At 44.2% G+C, this 16,497-nt stretch overlaps 1 protein-coding gene across 2 annotated transcripts; it reads right to left on the bottom strand.

Moving 5' to 3' along the window:
- Window positions 1-13: 13 nt before the first annotated feature.
- myh7ba (myosin, heavy chain 7B, cardiac muscle, beta a) lies at window positions 14-14,195 on the bottom strand. 2 transcript variants are annotated; one of them, XM_084927646.1, is made up of 43 exons: window positions 13,737-14,195; window positions 13,161-13,264; window positions 12,914-13,057; window positions 12,607-12,763; window positions 12,470-12,497; window positions 12,085-12,181; window positions 11,479-11,502; window positions 11,300-11,392; window positions 11,121-11,184; window positions 10,942-11,040; window positions 10,752-10,855; window positions 10,509-10,647; window positions 10,282-10,400; window positions 9,850-9,999; window positions 9,432-9,602; window positions 9,179-9,358; window positions 8,939-9,071; window positions 8,768-8,844; window positions 8,335-8,422; window positions 8,121-8,238; window positions 7,910-8,033; window positions 7,333-7,469; window positions 5,435-5,690; window positions 5,093-5,335; window positions 4,769-4,945; window positions 4,537-4,682; window positions 4,356-4,446; window positions 3,889-4,278; window positions 3,684-3,810; window positions 3,479-3,597; window positions 3,182-3,378; window positions 2,906-3,089; window positions 2,563-2,728; window positions 2,341-2,465; window positions 2,144-2,259; window positions 1,871-2,063; window positions 1,580-1,783; window positions 1,369-1,494; window positions 1,071-1,241; window positions 870-974; window positions 697-792; window positions 381-515; window positions 14-128 (listed from the first exon to the last, which is right to left on the bottom strand). In XM_084927646.1, exons 1-43 carry the CDS (start codon window positions 13,831-13,833, stop codon window positions 117-119), a joined length of 5,826 nt encoding a protein of 1,941 aa, XP_084783772.1. In that variant the 5' UTR covers window positions 13,834-14,195; the 3' UTR covers window positions 14-116. The 2 variants fall into 2 exon arrangements, with proteins under 2 accessions (XP_084783772.1, XP_084783773.1); XM_084927647.1 differs by lacking the exons at window positions 12,085-12,181; window positions 12,914-13,057; window positions 13,161-13,264; window positions 13,737-14,195 and having other exon boundaries at window positions 12,607-12,670.
- Between the last annotated feature and the right edge of the window lie 2,302 nt (window positions 14,196-16,497).

Below are 16,497 nucleotides of genomic sequence, written 5' to 3'. Positions count from 1 at the left end.
CACAAAAGACGCGTTTAAAGGTTTAAAAGTCTTTATTTGGAGGGTGCGCCATCACAGTCGGTGCACAGCTGTTGCAGCTGGCTGACTGTCGTAGGTTTGAGGGCAGCTTTCTTCCATCACTCGGCCAGCTGAAAAGCACGAGACAGTGATGTTTGTTAGCAACAACATACACAGTGTCAGAGTTACTCATAACCGTGCTACAGATCACATGAGAGGGCTAAAGTGAGTTCATCTTTAACAGAGGATTACATCTAGTCTCTTCTAAAATTAGTCCATGCTACGGAGCCCGCTGGCTAATTTTAAAATATTCTTCCAAAGGTCATACAATTCCATTCTGCAGTGAGCTGTAACAAGAAATGCATTGTGGGTTGTTTACCGACCTTGGTGCCTTGATCCCGGGTGCGGGTCCGCAGCTTGTTGACCTGCGATTCAGCCATATCGGCCCTCTCCTCTGCATCGTCAAGTTCATGCTGGAGTTTCCTGTACTTGGACATGTTGGTGTTCGCCTGATCTTCCTGCGTAAAAGAAAACCAAGAAAAATATTCAATTTACACCAAACTAAAAGATCTTTGAGTGTTATAGATATTTTCAGTCTGGTGGCGCACAGAAAAGCTCAGAAATTTGTAGTTTAAACAACATCACTTAGAATCATCGCTTCCATTACAGCTTTCATTTACTGTCAAACAGAAAACTCACCGCTTCTTCGGCCTGTCTCTTGTAACTCTTTACTTTGGCTTGCAGCTTGTCGATGAGGTCTTGCAGGCGGACCAGATTCTTCTTGTCCTCCTCGGCCTGCAGAGAAACAGAGGTAGGTCTTACTTCTTATTTGCACACCTCGGCATCCTCCGTGTGCACACGCAGTGAGTTACCTGGTAGGAGAGCTCTTTGATTCTCCTTTCATACTTGCGCACTCCCTTCTGATACTCTTGGCTCTTCTTTTGCTCAGACTCCAATTCGTTCTCCAGTTCTTTGACCTACCGTTGCAATAAGCAAATGACCAAAACTCACTCCAAAGTAAAGCACGTGGACGAGAGACTGTAAATATGCAGTTGACTGATGTGATTTCCTACTCTGGCCTCCAGCTTCTGAACTTGCTTCTTTCCACCCTTGAGGGCAATCTGCTCAGCCTCGTTCAGACGCATCTGCAGGTCCTTTATGGTCTGCTCCATGTTCTTCTTCATCCTCTCCAGATGCGCACTTGTGTCCTGCTCCTTCTTCAGCTCCTCTGCCATCATGGCCGCCTACAAATGCAGAAAATCTCTGTTAAATCGGCAAATAATCTAACTTAATTGCAACCAGTGAAATGCATAGTCCTATGCCACAGATGTATACAGTTGCATTTGGTATTTTGGTTACTGGGGCACTTACATCAGTGATCGCCTTTTTGGCTTTTTCTTCTGCATTACGGCACTCCTGTACGGCATCATCCACCTCATTCGACAGCACAGACAGATCACCCTCCAGCTTCTTCTTCTGGTTGATCAGCCCAGTGTTCTGAAACGGAAAACTCCTTTCAACATTTAAAGTACAAGACTATAACTAGTGCTATCTTAAAAAACATCTAATATTTTCTTCCAACCTGAGAGTGCAGCAGGTTGACTCTTTCAGTAGCCTCGAGCAGTTCATGTTCTGCCAGCTTGCGTGAGCGGTCGTTCTGCTCCAGCATGGCCCTGAGCTCCTCCACTTCGGCGGTGAGCAGGTTGTTTCGACGCTCTGTCACTGCAACCTGCTCCTTCAGCTCCTCGTTCTTGTGGGTGGTCTCATCCAGCTCCAGCTGAGTGTCCTGGAGTCATGCGTCAGGTGGAGAAAGTCATTAGACTGCAATGACACATCAGGTGAGCTCACTGACTGGCTGTAGTTATGGACTCACCTTGAGCTGCACCTGTAGGTTTCTGAGGAGTTTCTGGGACTCCGAGGCCTGCCTGTTAGCGTGGTTCAACTGCACCTCCATCTCATTCAGGTCGCCTTCCATCTTCTTCCTCAGGCGCACTGCCTCGTTGCGAGACTTGGCCTCAGCATCCAAGGTAGCCTGCATAGACTCCACTGTTTTCTGGTGGTTCCTCCTGAAAAGGAGAAAAAGGAGCAAGTAAAAAACTCCTGCAGATCAGCAAGAGTGTAATTGAGCTTTATCTAGAAAACCCACCGAAGATTGTCAATTTCTTCATCCTTCTCCGCTAGCTTCCTGTCAATATCAGCTTTCATCTGGTTAAGCTCCAGCTGGATCCGGAGACTTTTGCTCTCTTCGTGTTCCAGAGTAGCCTGAGACAGACAGATGGAGCATTAAGGCTTTAGGAGACTGTTCTTAAGGAATATTGCACATAAACGCGGCAAACTGCTTACTTCAGCTTCCTCTAGTGCAGCTTGAATCTCACTTTTCTCGATGTCCAGACCCTTCTTTATCTTTTCCAGCTCGTGAATGGTTTTTCCTCCCTGACTGATTTGATCTGAAAGGTCAGCAATCTCCTCTGGTGGAGAAGATATGTGAAAGTATTATATTTGAATTTACGTCAAGGGAAAACCTTTCTGTAAATTCCAGCTGAATTTTAATGATGCCATGTGTACCTTGGAGGTTCTTGTTCTCCCTTTTGATGGTCTCCAGATGTTCTAAGGTCTCCTCATAGGTGTTCTTCAGTTTAAAGAGCTCTGTGCTCAGGCCACGAGACTCTTTTTGAGAGGTCTCCAGCTCTGACTGGGACTCTTCGTACTTCTGCTTCCATTCAGCTAGCACCTGGAAGGGACAATCAAAGGTTTTCTTTGGCTTTTTATTAGCATTGCTTCTCAGGGGGTCTAGATTGAGGTGCAAAAATAGGGTGATATTCCCTAAAGAATGCAAAGATAATTCACCAAAGTAGGTCACATCAGGAATGCAGTACTGATGATGTAGGGTCCTTGTCATTGCCAGTACCTTGTCAAAGTTCCGCTGCTTTCTGTCCAGGGCAGCAGCCGCAGCATTGGCACGTTCCAGATCAATGACCAGGTCTTCGATCTCTGTCTGGAGTCGATGTTTCGTCTTCTCCAGGGAGGAGCACTTGGCATTGGAAGCTTCTACACTCTCTTCAGCCTCCTGTAGGCGTGCCACCAGCTTCTTTCTAATGAGAGGCAAACAGAACTGAAAGTCAGCTCTCCAAATAATCGTGTGGCGCCATCGAATTCTGCAAGTTAAAAACCACGTCACGCTCACTTGGCTTCCTCCAGCTCCTCAGTCCTCTGGATGGCATCAGTTTCATACTTTGTCCTCCACTGAGCCACCTCAGCGTTGGCTTTGGACAGAGCTCTCTGCAGGTCAGCCTTGGTCTCCTGCTCTTCATCGTACTGCTCTCTTAGGAGATCACAGTCGTGCCGAGACGATTGGAGAGCATGGGCCAAGGCGCTCTTGGCCTTAAGAGATCAGTTATGATGGTAGAAAAGGAGTTAATTTAACTGGAGGAACTCTCAGCCGGTAAGTTTTGACTGACGAACTGATAAATTGGGAGCTGACCTTATTCTCCTCTTCAAGCTGTTTCTTGAGCTCCTCCACGCTCTGGCTGAAGGAGTTTTTGGCACGTTGGAGCTGGGACACCATGCCCTCTCGCTCTTCAAGTTTCCTGCCCAGCTCGGCTGCATAGTGGAGTTAATCAGTTACAGGCATTACTTATGAGTCTATGAAATCTGTGAGATTTTCAGATCAAATTATAGCCTCTTACCACTCTCAGCCTGAGCACGGGCCTTTTGTGTGCTGGTTTCACTGAGCTGCCTCTGGAGCTCCTCCACCTTGGCTTTAGCCTCGTTCATTTGATCTTCATAGAGTCGGCACGTCTTCTCTGAAGTGGCCTGTTGAGTAGATGGAAATTCTTTGATTTCGCCACAGATATAAATGCAGTTCCCGTACTAGTTTAACTCTATCTATACCTTGCCCCTGGAGAGCTGCTCCACAGTCGAGGCCAGGTCATCGGCCTCCATCTTGGCCTCGCTCCTCTCTTTCTCCAGTTTCTGCTTAACCCTCTGCAGGCTGTCAATCTGCTCGCTCAGCTCTGCCACGGTGTCGGCGTGCTTCTTCCGCAAAGCTGCGGTCGTGGCCTCGTGGTGCAGCATGGCTTCCTCCAGGTCCCGCCGCAGCTTCAGAAAATCCGCCTCTCTCTTCTTGTTCATCTCGATCTGGGCCGAGGTGGCTCCACCGGCCTCCTCCAGGCGCTCGCTCAGCTCCTCCAGCTCACGGGCCACGTCCCCGCGCTGCTTCTCCACTTTAGCCCTGTAAGCCCTGTCGGCCTCTAGCTCCTCTTCCAACTCCTCGATGCGAGCCTGGAGAAAAGCGACAGTCAGTTACTTTGTGATGGTGGCTCACATCTGCTCTACTAGAAGCTAAGGCTCATTTTCACCTGCAGCTCCTTTATCTTCTTCTGAAGCTGATTGGACAATGCTTGCTCATCTTCTATCCTTGTGCTCATTTCATTCATTTCAAAGTCTTTTCTGTTGGGAAAATGTTCGGGAATCATTCTTTATCATTCACTCTTTATAGTTTAAAAGATGGTTTATCTGCGACTATGGGACAATCCTCACTTTTTCAGCTTCTCTTCAAGTTGCTGTTTGTCATTCTCCAGGTCCATCACAGACTCTAAAGAGAGCTTTAGATCTCCCTCCAGCTTACGTTTGACTCGTTCCAGGTCCACACGTAGCTTTTTCTCTTGTTCCAAGGAGCCTTCCAGCTGATGAACCACAGAAAGAAAACATCTTACAATTTTGACTAAATGGTGTAACAGCACTTTGTTTCTGTGTTTTGTCTTAAACTCACATCATCTACTTGTTGCTCCAGCTTAGCCTTTGCTTTGGTCAGAGTGTTGACTTTGTCCTCCTCTGCCTGTAGGTCATCCAGAGTCTGCTGATGAGCCTCCTGAAGAGCCTTCTTCTCCTTGGTCAGCTTCAGTATGGTTTCATCCAGAGCCGCCATTTCCTCAATTAGGTTTTTCACCTGCAAAATAAAAAGATTAAAAATGAGTTTAACAATCAGGCAGTGAGAAACTGAACTCCTGTCCACTGTGCATGCTGTGGTCCTTTCTCTGGCTTCTTAGCGCCCCCTGGAGGAAGCTTACTGCTCTTTCTCATCCATTTTTCTTACCTTGTTCTCAGTGGCATGCTTCTCCTTTTCCAATTTAGCCAGGGTGATCTCCAGATCGTCTATATCCTTCTTCAGCTCAGCACACTCATCCTCCAGCTTGCGCTTCTTAGCGAGCACATTAGAGCTCATCTCTTCCTCGTCCTCCAGCCTTTCCAGGAGTTCCTTGACTTTGGCCTCCAGCTGGATCTTAGTCTTGATGAGCAGGTCACAGCGTTCCTCAGCGTCTGCCAGGTTGTCCTGCTCCTGTGAGGAAGAAAAAGTACATCTTTAGCTAATTTTTCATTACGCCAGTGTGTGTAAAGGCTGAATGTGTAAATACCGCACATCAGGAGAAAAACTTACGGCTTGCAGCTGTAGAGAGAGGTCATTCTTCTCTTGGATCAGGCTGACCTGCCGCTCTTCCAGCTCCTTCCGTTTCATTTCAGATTTTTCCAGAGCTTCCTTCAGCTTGGCCAGCTCCTCCTTCAGAGACGCCAGCTCTTTCTCGTTAGCGGCGCTCTTCAGGAGGGGTTTTATTTTGAAGAAGAGCTTCATCCAGGGCCAGTGCTTGACGGCGTTGAAGGCCCGGATGTTCCACTGGATGATCATCAGAGCCTCTCTGAAAACAAAAGGTTTTCTTTGTTTAAAACCTGTTGTGTAGCTAAATTAGTTTTATATAACATAATTTAATTGACAAATAAAACTGTTTTAGTGTTCGGTCATTTTTTCCTATTAGTTTTAATGCTTATACAGGCAATGTTTTTACCAGGGGTAAACTTTCAGAACGGATCTCTCAATGCAAACAACTACATCACAGTCATGTGACAATTTGACTGGAAAAAAAAATATTTTCTATATATTTATGTGAACAAACATGAATTAAATTTGTGTAGCTTTAATGTTATTTCAGTAAATTAAAAGTAAATATAAATGTAGTTTTTGTTCCCTGTGATCACTTCTACTGGGAGCATGTAATCAGGGAAAGATCGAGTAAAGAGAATGATATATTAACTGGAGAGCTAAAAGTGTTATATTTGAAATGAATAAAAGGTGCAGAATAAATGGTTTAAACAACTAAAAGCTACAGATAAGAAGTTCAAATAGAAAACTTAAATAAATGGATATATTAGGTAGCGAAAGTTCAGTGGATGCAAAGTTAAAATCCTAAATGTTATACCGCAGGGCGGTTAGGTCAGAGAGATTTATCCCGGGCTTTCCCCGTTTATTTATCGACTTCTTCTTGGCGCTTGATTTGTTGGCACTAACCCTGCGAGTATCCACTCCCTTGTATCTAATCATACACAGATGGATGCCACATGAAATCATACACCTAATGCTGCTTTTGATGTTTCACGACTCTGGCCAAACAGGGTAGCCAGATTGATTTAGTCTCAGCAGGATGGTGTCTCACAGCCCTAAATATGGACCCGGAGCAGATTAGTCAAGGACTTCGCGTCAATGTTTAGAGGGTTTGGGCGAGCGTGCTCTTGCAAGGGTTGGGAGGTGACTGAGTGGTGGTTGTGCGGGAGGGTTGAGGGGCTGATTGCGTTTTTGACATGACTCCATGCCGGGTGCCTCTCAAAGGTGAGCGTTTGTGTTTATTTAGAAACTAAAGCCCTCTGTCCGACAGCCAGCTTTAATCCTCTGTCACCCGCCACCTATCCCATCAATGCACACACTTAGAAATACAGGCGCCGTGGACAAAAGGGGCCAGGGGCCATTGGGCATCCAGGGAAGGGGTGGAGTGAGTGGGGGTGGTGGTGATGGTTGTATTTTTAGGGAGGCCCCGAGCAGCTGCCACTTGACACATGTCGCCACCTGGCTCTGAGGACACCGTCCGCATTGTTTCATTTAGAGAAAGCAGAGGGAGAGAATGGTCAGAGACCTGCGAGCGTGGGGTGTGCGGGAGAGAGATGAGGGGGGCATGCAGCCCTTATTAACAGCAGGGCCACACGCATAACTGGTAACCATACAAGGACAAGCACACGCCTCACACACGCCGATAACACTGCCCTTGCATGCCAAACATACTTGAGCGAGGGAGTGAACGATAAGGTATAGTGTATCACGGGCCGGGGGGTCGCGGCTCACCGGGCTCTATTAAACCTGTTCGGAGGAGCAACTGTTGGAGGTCTGCTTTTTGTACTCATGTCTTCACCTTCCTGTGAGGTGGAGCTCGAAGACTTGTGCTCATTAACACTCTTTCTCTTCTTTTAGAGTAATAAGCAAAATTACTCTTTTTTTTTTTTTTTTTTTTTTACCTCCTTTCCGTCATCTTCGTCAGCTCCATCCTCATGATTTTGCCACGAGCGGCCGCCTGGAACAGCGTCAAGACTTTGGCCAAACGCTCATCCCTCATCTCTTCGAGGTGACCCAGCAAGCCTGCTTTGAAGAACACCTACATGAAAAGAAACACTGTTTTAATTACAAAATACAAACTAAAAAGTGTGGATTACAAAGAGTTTTATTTGCATAATCAAATGGTGGATTAACTTTCAATTTCAAAACTCATTTTAACTTTGACACAGCCATGCAAGGAATACAGCCACAATAAAAATGTACTAAGTAAAATATATTCATATTTGTATTAAAGAAAAACACAGAATTCTTCTAAATAAATGCATTTGAATTGTTAAATTGTTTAATAGCTAATATAAAAAAATCTGTGTTATACACTATTAGCATTTTGATTAATTATTATTATTAATTTTAATTTATCCCTTTGTGTGTAAATATGTATATGGAGTATTTTATGTACTGTTTCAATTTAATCTTAAAAAATGTACTGTGTATTAATTATGAGAAACTTGGAAAAAAATAAATAAATAAAATAGACACCTTTGTGTGTCCAAATCTGTACTGGCTGTGGTCGATGTCCAGGGAGGCCAGCAGCTTCTCCGCTGCTTTCCTGCTGTCCACAAACTTGTCATCTGGGATGGCGTGTGGGTTCAGGATGCGGTAGCTGATTGAATGATTACCAAACAAAAAGGACCATGATAGCACCGCGATATCTCTTATGTGATCTGAGTGATGAGTGCGCATATCTTACCGCTGCTTGAACTCGGCGTAGAGGATCCGGTTGGGAAAGCCCTTCCTGCAGATCCTGATGCCTTCCAGCACGCCGTTACAGCGCAGCTGGTGCAGCACAAGAAATGCATCCATGATCCCTGTGCAGAACAGGTTTCAAACATGAGTCGTGGTGTCCAAAAGTCCATATTGTTTTTAATCAGCTGGTAATATGTGATGATTACGTTTCGGTTTACCTGGAGTCTTGGTCTCATTAGGGATGATGCAGCGAACAAAATGGGGCTGTGTGCTCCGGAGGTTGGTCATCAGCTTATTCAGATTTTCCTGCAGGAACAAAGAATCACAGCAAATCCAAACAAATGAGTGAATAAAAATACTTTGAATATTCTGTTAAAATACCAAAGACATCAACCATGCAAAACCTGTTACTCTGTGACGCTCACATGAGAAATCCTTGAAGTAAAGAAGAGAGGAGCCAGCACAGACTTAAAGTGATGTTCATGTGATCATTGCCCTAAACATCACTGCAAGTCTTAACTGCCTCCGTCCCCACGCTCCAGTGACATCCACAATTTTGCACTAAACACCTGCATTAAAGCCTCTCAGTGCATTCGCTTCCAGCTTCAGTGTGTTTTTCCACAAGCCCTGCAGCAGCCACATCAGCCTCACCTTATGAAGCTGGGACACAGTCTGGAAGGAGGCTGCCTTCTTCCTCTTTTCCTTGCCACCTGCCTTGGGGTCGGGCGCTGCAAGGGTGTCAAAGGAAGGATTACTAAATTAATAAATGATTAAAACATCATTTATTCATTCTTTAGTCATCCATCAGAATCCAAACTGTACCTGAGTCAGAGCCAACGTAATTCTCATACAGAGAAGCAAGCAGCTTGTTGGCGGACTTTTGGAAACAAGCCACCACTGTCTCATTCAGTGGGTCCTTATTTTTGTCTAACCAGCCAAAAATGTTGTACGGTACCTACAAATAAACAAACAAAAAACAAACAAAATGCAAATGAATAAACAGGTAATGTATTAAATGTAAAATGTTATCTTGTAGAATTGCTCTTGTGAAAACCAACTTACTACTCCAGCGTAGTGCACCAGTTCAAAATGGGCCTCGAACTTGCGCTTCTTGTCTGGCCGTGGTTTTTGGAAGTTTGGTGACTTGCCAAGGTGATTGTCATACATCTTGGCTTTAAAGCTGTTATCTGAAGCCTTTGGGAACATGCACTCCTCTTCAAGGATGGACATGATGCCCAGCGGCTGCACCAAACACAGCATGTTAGTCTCTGTAAGCCCTCACATGTAGGCTGTAACAGCACAACGCTGTGCTCACCTTTTCAATGAGATCAATGCACGCTTGAAGGTCCAGCCCGAAATCGATGAAGGTCCATTCGATACCCTCTCTCTTGTACTCTTCCTGCTCCAGGATGAACATGTGGTGGTTGAAAAACTGTTGCAGTTTCTCATTCGTGAAGTTGATGCACAGCTGCTCAAAGCTGTTGAGCTTCAATGGAAGAAAAAAGAAGAAGAAAAAAGAACAGGTGTTCAGAGGAGACACCACAGGAGCATGAAAAACAGGAGAAACTGTTACAGATCAGCCTGCAGCGTCGCCGAGTCATTACAGTGTGAGCTACGGCGAGGAACGATCAGGTTATAAAAAGACGTATCATCACGCAAGTGTTGAACTAGTTTTATTTTTTCAACTTTTATCTGTATGACTGTTATTTGAATTTTCATACAGATCAACTCACATCAAAGATCTCAAACCCTGCAATGTCCAGGACTCCTATGAAGTACTGGCGAGGGAGGGAGGTGTACAGGGTCCGGTTGATGCGCCCCACGAGCCATTTGAACATGCGGTCATACGTGGCTTTGGCCAAAGCTCCGACTGCATAGGTAACCTTCAGCACCCACGCACAGTTACACACACACACACAAAGAAGGAATACTGTCATTCACGTGGATGGCCTCTGTTGTTTGAAAACCATATTCTAGTGTGTGTTGAGAGGTGAGTGTATTGACTGAGGATTAAGAAGCCGTCCTTCCATTAGCCTAGCGGTAGGAGAGCAACCACTGAACTTTTACTCCACTGTACTAATAGATGTTTGTATGATTATTATGGGGTGGATTATGCCTCTTTACGCTTAACAAAAACACAGACATGAGACACTGCGTCTCCTCACCTGTTCAACATTCTGTCCCTTCACAACATACTCATTTCCCACCTTCACCCTTGGGTGGAGGAGGCCCTTGATGAGGTCAGCTGAACTGACTCCCATCAGGTATGAGGCTTTGTCTGCACCTGGTAGCAGAAAGGGAGATGAAAAATGAGTGAAACATGACCCCTGTTTTAACTGCTGGTTTCTTTTCATTCTTTTATGCCCACTCCTTGCAGACTACAGGTTCTTACTTTCAGTGCCGTCGGCCTCCGCCTGTTCCTCGCGCTGCTTTTGCTTGAATTTCATGTTGCCAAAGTGCATGATGGCTCCGACTATTTTATAGCAGCCATACTTCTCCTCTGGTAGGAAGCCCAGGATGTCCATGGCATGCTGTAAGAGATCAAGAAAGCAAAGCCCACAACTTTGCAAATCTATTCAGTGTACAGGTTTGGGTTTTTGTTTTTTTTTTATCAGCGAAGAGGATAAAAGTTTACATCAGTGGCCATCAGCTCCAGCCCATCATCCAGGTTCTCCACAGTCGTCACGCCCTGGGAGCAGAAGTGGTAGTCATATGGGTTGGACGACACCAGCAGCATGTCTGGAAAACGAAGGTTTTTAAAATCATTTTGCAGATCAGCAGTAGTACACAGTATCTAAATATCCAAAGTAACCAGAGTAACTAACCTAAGAGTTCTGGTTTCTTCTGTGACATGATCTGGTAGTAGATGTGGTAGCTTCTCTCACCGGGCTGCTGGAATATAACTCTGGATTTTTCCAGAAGATCTGAAGGACATGTTTGTGTGGGACATGAAACAAACTGAGAACTGTGTGGTTTTAATCACTCTGTGCTTTTATTTACTCACATATGTCAATGTCAGCTGAAGCCAGTTTGCCAGTAGGACCAAAGTGGATCCTAATGAATTTGCCCTGCAGACGTAAGAAATCATCGAGTTTAAAATAAATAATCACCATTAAGAGAATTCCAAACCTGTTTCAATCCATAAACTCTGTTTTAGACTAAGTACAGTTTCCAGTTACTCACAAATCGGGATGAGTTGTCATTCCTTAGCGTTTTGGCATTACCAAACGCCTCCATGGCAGGATTCGCCTCAATGATCTGATCCTCCAGAGTCCCCTGCAGAGAAAAAAAAGTGTAATATAAAAAAAATGCCAACACAAAGTAATTTTTGACAGTTGTGTTTATTTTGCTGCTAAACTCACCCCAGTTTTGGTTGCAGGACCTTGCTGTAAAGGAAGAAGGGGAAAAGAGTGTGAGTGTCATATCACAGAAACCATGACTGAATAATGCTCTCACAATCAAAGGGGAACACCATGATCGACTGGAAAATTAGAAACTTGGTGTTAAAGCTGTGGTAAAAAAAAAAAAAAAAAAAAAAAAAAAGGCCACCATGTTTCTTATGATGAACGGAGGGAAGAAAAAGGGGAGCATCAAACAACAGGGAAAAGTCCCAAAAAAATTAAAGCAAAGGGGGAAAAGAAGAGAAAATTAAAATTCTGAGCCATAAAAAAGGGAAAAGGGGAGAGGAAAAAATAAATGATTAAAAACAATAAGAAAGCAGAGTGGAGCAGCTGGAACACAACACATGAAGGTAGAGACTCAGACATGAATGTAATCAGTTCTCACATTCACCATGTTGACAGTGAGGAAAATGTATGGACATGGTTTTAAGGGTGTACACTGAAGGGGTCCTGGGACCAAAAAAAAGAGGAAGAAAATAAAAATTAAATGAAGCAAAAAAAAAAAAAAAAAAAAAAAGATTAAAAAACGGGAGGAAACAAAAATACGGGTTGCCACATCGGCCTTACTCCTTTTTTGGCAGGTGTATCCCCGAGAGCTGCCACAATGGCAAAATACTGAATGACACGTTTCGTGTTGACAGTTTTGCCAGCACCGGATTCTCCGCTATAGGAGTGTAAAAAAATAACAAAGTGTACATACAAACAGACACAGTAAAAACTGCTCACAAAACTGGTACATGTACACTGCATGTTACAAGTGGGGTAAAAAATTAAAAAGGAAGGAACAAGGTTCAGTCAGAGAAAAACAAAAAATGGAGGAAAAAACAAAAAAATCTTCAAATCAAATCTTTAAAATTGTTGTATGTGTGTAAGATGTGTATTTCTTCCCAAATTTGTGGCTTGAAACAAGACCAAATTTAAAATAAAATAAAATAAAGCAGGTGAAACTTACGTGATGAGCATGGATTGATTCTCTCGATCTGATGGAGACAGAATAGATGTGTGTTTATATTTAAAAAGACACCACCGCTGCGTTAGACCACTTTACAGAGTTATTTCATATGTGCGTGAGTGTGTGTGTGCACTCACTGCGAAGCATGTCATTGTAGGCATTGTCTGCAATCGAGTAGATGTGCGGCGGTGCCTCAGAGCGGCGTTTGCCTTTGTAGGCAGCCACCACAGGAGCTGTGTAGACAGGCAGCCATTTGTATGGATTCACTGTCACGCAGAAGAGCCCCGAGTAAGTCTGAGGAAACAGAGGGACAAGACACAAGATGCCTAAAACCATCTTTCTACTGAGAGGCTGACTTCATACAAGCTCACAGCTGAACTCTGGATGATCTAGCCACTTAAAGCAACCTGGAAACATGACATCCCTCGGTGCTGAGATACTTACATAGATCATCCAGGCGCTGTAGCGTCTGCGCAGGTTGTGAAGCACAGAGGCCTCATTGAGGTGCGTCAGCATGGCCATGTCTTCGATCATGTCATACTTTGGAGGGTTCATTTGCTGGATGTCACAGTCCTTCACTGTCAGGGTCTGAGGCGATGGACACACAAAGACATGAGAAGGAAATCATGCAGATACAGTTAAAGTCATGAGAAGATGTGTCAGCAGGTACCACAGAGGGATGGACATTTACCCTGCCATCTTTGGTCTCAACAATGACTTTGTCACTGCTGACCTCCTTGATCTCGATCTCAATGTAAGCCTCTTTTTCATCCGGGATCCAAGCTCGCTTCTTACCTGGCAGAGGTGTAGAGAGAGAGGAGTATTATTGAGAGGATTGGGGGAATTATTGATAATAAAAAAACAAATCTCCAAAAATTTAATAAACATTTAATTAAGCAGATTTAAACAAACAAACAAAAAATATATATAAAATGTAAATGCAAAGTTCAAATCAAACTTTGAATAAAATATGAATAACTAATAACTAACTAACTGATATATGTTCTGTTATGTTAGGATGCATTTGTTGCGATCACAATGATCTCAATTTTAAAATCCCAAACATAGTTTACGCATTTTTTTTGTTGTTGTTTCAAAACTGTTTGTTTTATCCCTTTAAAAAACATTACATTAAACACAGCTTTGTTACTAAAACGAAAAGGCCTAATCGCACAACATCAGATAGATTTCTCCTTTTTTAAAAGACTATTTCTTAAGTGAAGCGCTTTAAGGTTTAGTTCCTTTGAAGTCTCCTTAAAAGGCCTACCGTCAAAAGCCGTGGTTTGCGTCGCCAGCAGCTCCAGATCAGATTTGCGTAAAAACGGCGAAGCCTCTCCAAACTCTTTCACGTCAAAGCGCGACATGGTGGCAGCTCCTCGCCGGCCCCGAAAACCGGAGGCACCAGTTGAAGAATTTCTTTGATAAGAAGACAAATCTTTGCATTAAGGTCAGTAGCTCATTACATGTCAAAGCGCCTGTGGTTACTTCAGTTTCCACGACGAAACGAAAACAGCCTGTGCGCAAAGAGCGCAAATCCGCTACTAAGAAATCAGAAGAAAACTACAGAAGTGTAAAGACCGTTAACCAACGAAGCGATGGCAAGCGAGATTACTTTACTCTTAAAAATTAAATTGGGACTCTTTAAAAAGGCAGACAATCCTCGCGCGCAAAATGCGCAACGTTCAACCTACCAAACAGAGGCAAAAAGTTGTCCACTGACCTCAGAAAGAGCACAACGAAATAACTGCTTACTGGGATGTGCCCTCCTTTATACTGTTTTCCTCAAGGTCACGGTCAGTGGACATTTGTCCCTCATTAGCATATGCCACCTCCTCCGACTCCTATTGGTGCGGGGCGCCTGTCTCAATTGACACAAAAGGAAAGCTACGTTTTTGTCATTGCTCTGAACTCAAGCCGGCTATTTTTGTATCCCAGTTATTTTATGCACTGTACACACAGCGAGGGAGTGTTAGAGAGTTGCATTAGGAGCATCCTGGAGGGGGAGAGTTATTATTTTCCTTTATGCAGACTCTGAAGGGCATTGCATCATTGCCTCTACCATGAAATAATATGTTTAAAAGACAACAACAAAAACAGGAATAATCAGAGAGACAGAGATAAAAACAAACAAACAAAAACAACAACAACAACAACACTAAAACAGAATCAAAGTTACAGCCAAGACTTCATAATTCATCTTCTCAACTACTTAACTTTTGTTTGACCCTACATTTAACCTCTTGCGTGACTTTCATGCTGTGAACTCACGTTGGCCTCTAAGTAATAGTCATGCAGCGTTTTTGTTGTCAAGTGCTGCCAGGGATGTTTGCTATTGTGTGTGGCCACAGAGGATGCAACCTTAGAAGAGATTATTTCAGGAGCTGTGTGGCATTAAACATGTTACTATAAATATCCAACATTATATTAATAGAGAGAAACATGGCGCAGGGTTCACAATAAAGAGCCTCATGTGAATTTAAAACCAATAAATGTTTCGATTTATGCCCAAAAAGTGTTGAAAAGAGTCACAGTTTCATTTTTTTCTTTTTTCATCGTTTGTTTTTTCTGCGGAGCTGATGCCAGCAACATGTTTGGATTTACCACACCAAGCCTCTGAGAGGGAAAAAAGCAAAGAAGAATGATGCCTGTCCACTGAAAGCCCAGTGTGCTGTATTATCACTCGCAGATGCTGCAATTTAGTGTGTCCGTTAATTGTGTCATAAGCTACTGCGCCTCTCACACTCCTGCTCCACCAGATCTGACCTTCAGAGCAAAGGGAGAGGTTGGTGTGTGGTATGAGAGCAGGGTGACAGTGCAGCAGCATAGGGGGGGAGAAAGGGGGACCAGAGTTTCTCAGAATAGACAAAGCCAGAGTCCAGCATTCCTGATAGGGAGATCGACTGTTATCTGTTGGCTGTGTCAAAATCAGCAAAAGCTCTATAGATAAGCCAGAAATGGTCATCTGCTCTTGACAGACTCTCTGCAGTTTATTGTGTGTTTGTTGTTTGTTTTTACAAAGTCCTGAAAAGCGGTGGGCCATCTTGTAACACGACAAGAGAGTGCCCTTTCCCCACAACAACTCAGAGAGTGAGACAGAGAGGAGGAGAAAACCCACTCGTAATGAGATGTCTTGACTTGAGGGGCGGCCATCTTTGTTGATGCCGCTATCTGTTGCCGTGGCAGACTGAGAGGTGTTGCCGTGATGTCTCAAACTTTCTTAGGCATCAGTTAGATAGAGCGGGCCTGAGCTATTCTGGGACGAGGGTCTCTTCAGAGAAGCAGAGGCAGGTTTATGTACCATGTCACTTTGGTGCACCGTTTGAAAAGCTGGCGTGCTGATAACACACGAGGAGAAGATGAATCCCAAAGTCCCCAGAGCTGCTGGCTTTAAATAAGTGCACAAACTCCAGCACGTAAACACACACACAAGCGATTGCAGCTTCGGCGTCGGGCCCAGGACATCTCTCTGCACCGCTATACTGCAGCCCACTGCAACAGCTGACTTCTCGGAGCAACGGCTCTCCTTACGTCCCCAGTGTTCCTCAAAATCATTTAGACCTCCCACCCCACTGCATCCAGGCCCATTATTTCTCCTGCTTTGATTATGAGACATTTGTGCAGCTTGAAGTTACCCTCCAGTATAAAATAACCGAGCAGTCGTCCAGCTGTAGAGCTCAGCACCAAAAGTGTGGGGACAGAGTCGTCTCCTGGGGAGGGTTGGCTCACCGGCAGTTTGGTGATGTACATGCGAGGAGCTGACATTTGGGGCATCAGGGCTTGATCTGGGGGTCGGTCACAGTTGTTTTAGATCATCATGCACCGAATGCCAGGAGGCTTAGGCAGTGAGATGGAGGGAGATTGGGAATTATGACTGCAGTCATTCTCTGCAGTGTTTAATCACGCACTGCATGGTCACACCTCTCGCTCTATGCATTGGGAATGTTCCTCCAGAAACAGTAATGCCAAAAAATGATACATTTGTATCTTTTCACATTCACAAATCCCAGTCTGTCATTGAGAAAAGAAAT

The sequence above is a fragment of the Perissodus microlepis genome, chromosome 5 (genome assembly GCF_051167445.1).
Source record: "Perissodus microlepis isolate ML-2025 ecotype Zambia chromosome 5, ASM5116744v1, whole genome shotgun sequence".
Classification (NCBI taxonomy): Eukaryota; Metazoa; Chordata; class Actinopteri; order Cichliformes; family Cichlidae; genus Perissodus; species Perissodus microlepis.
Note: the sequence above shows the minus strand (reverse complement) of the source record. Positions and strands in the feature narration are given on the sequence as shown.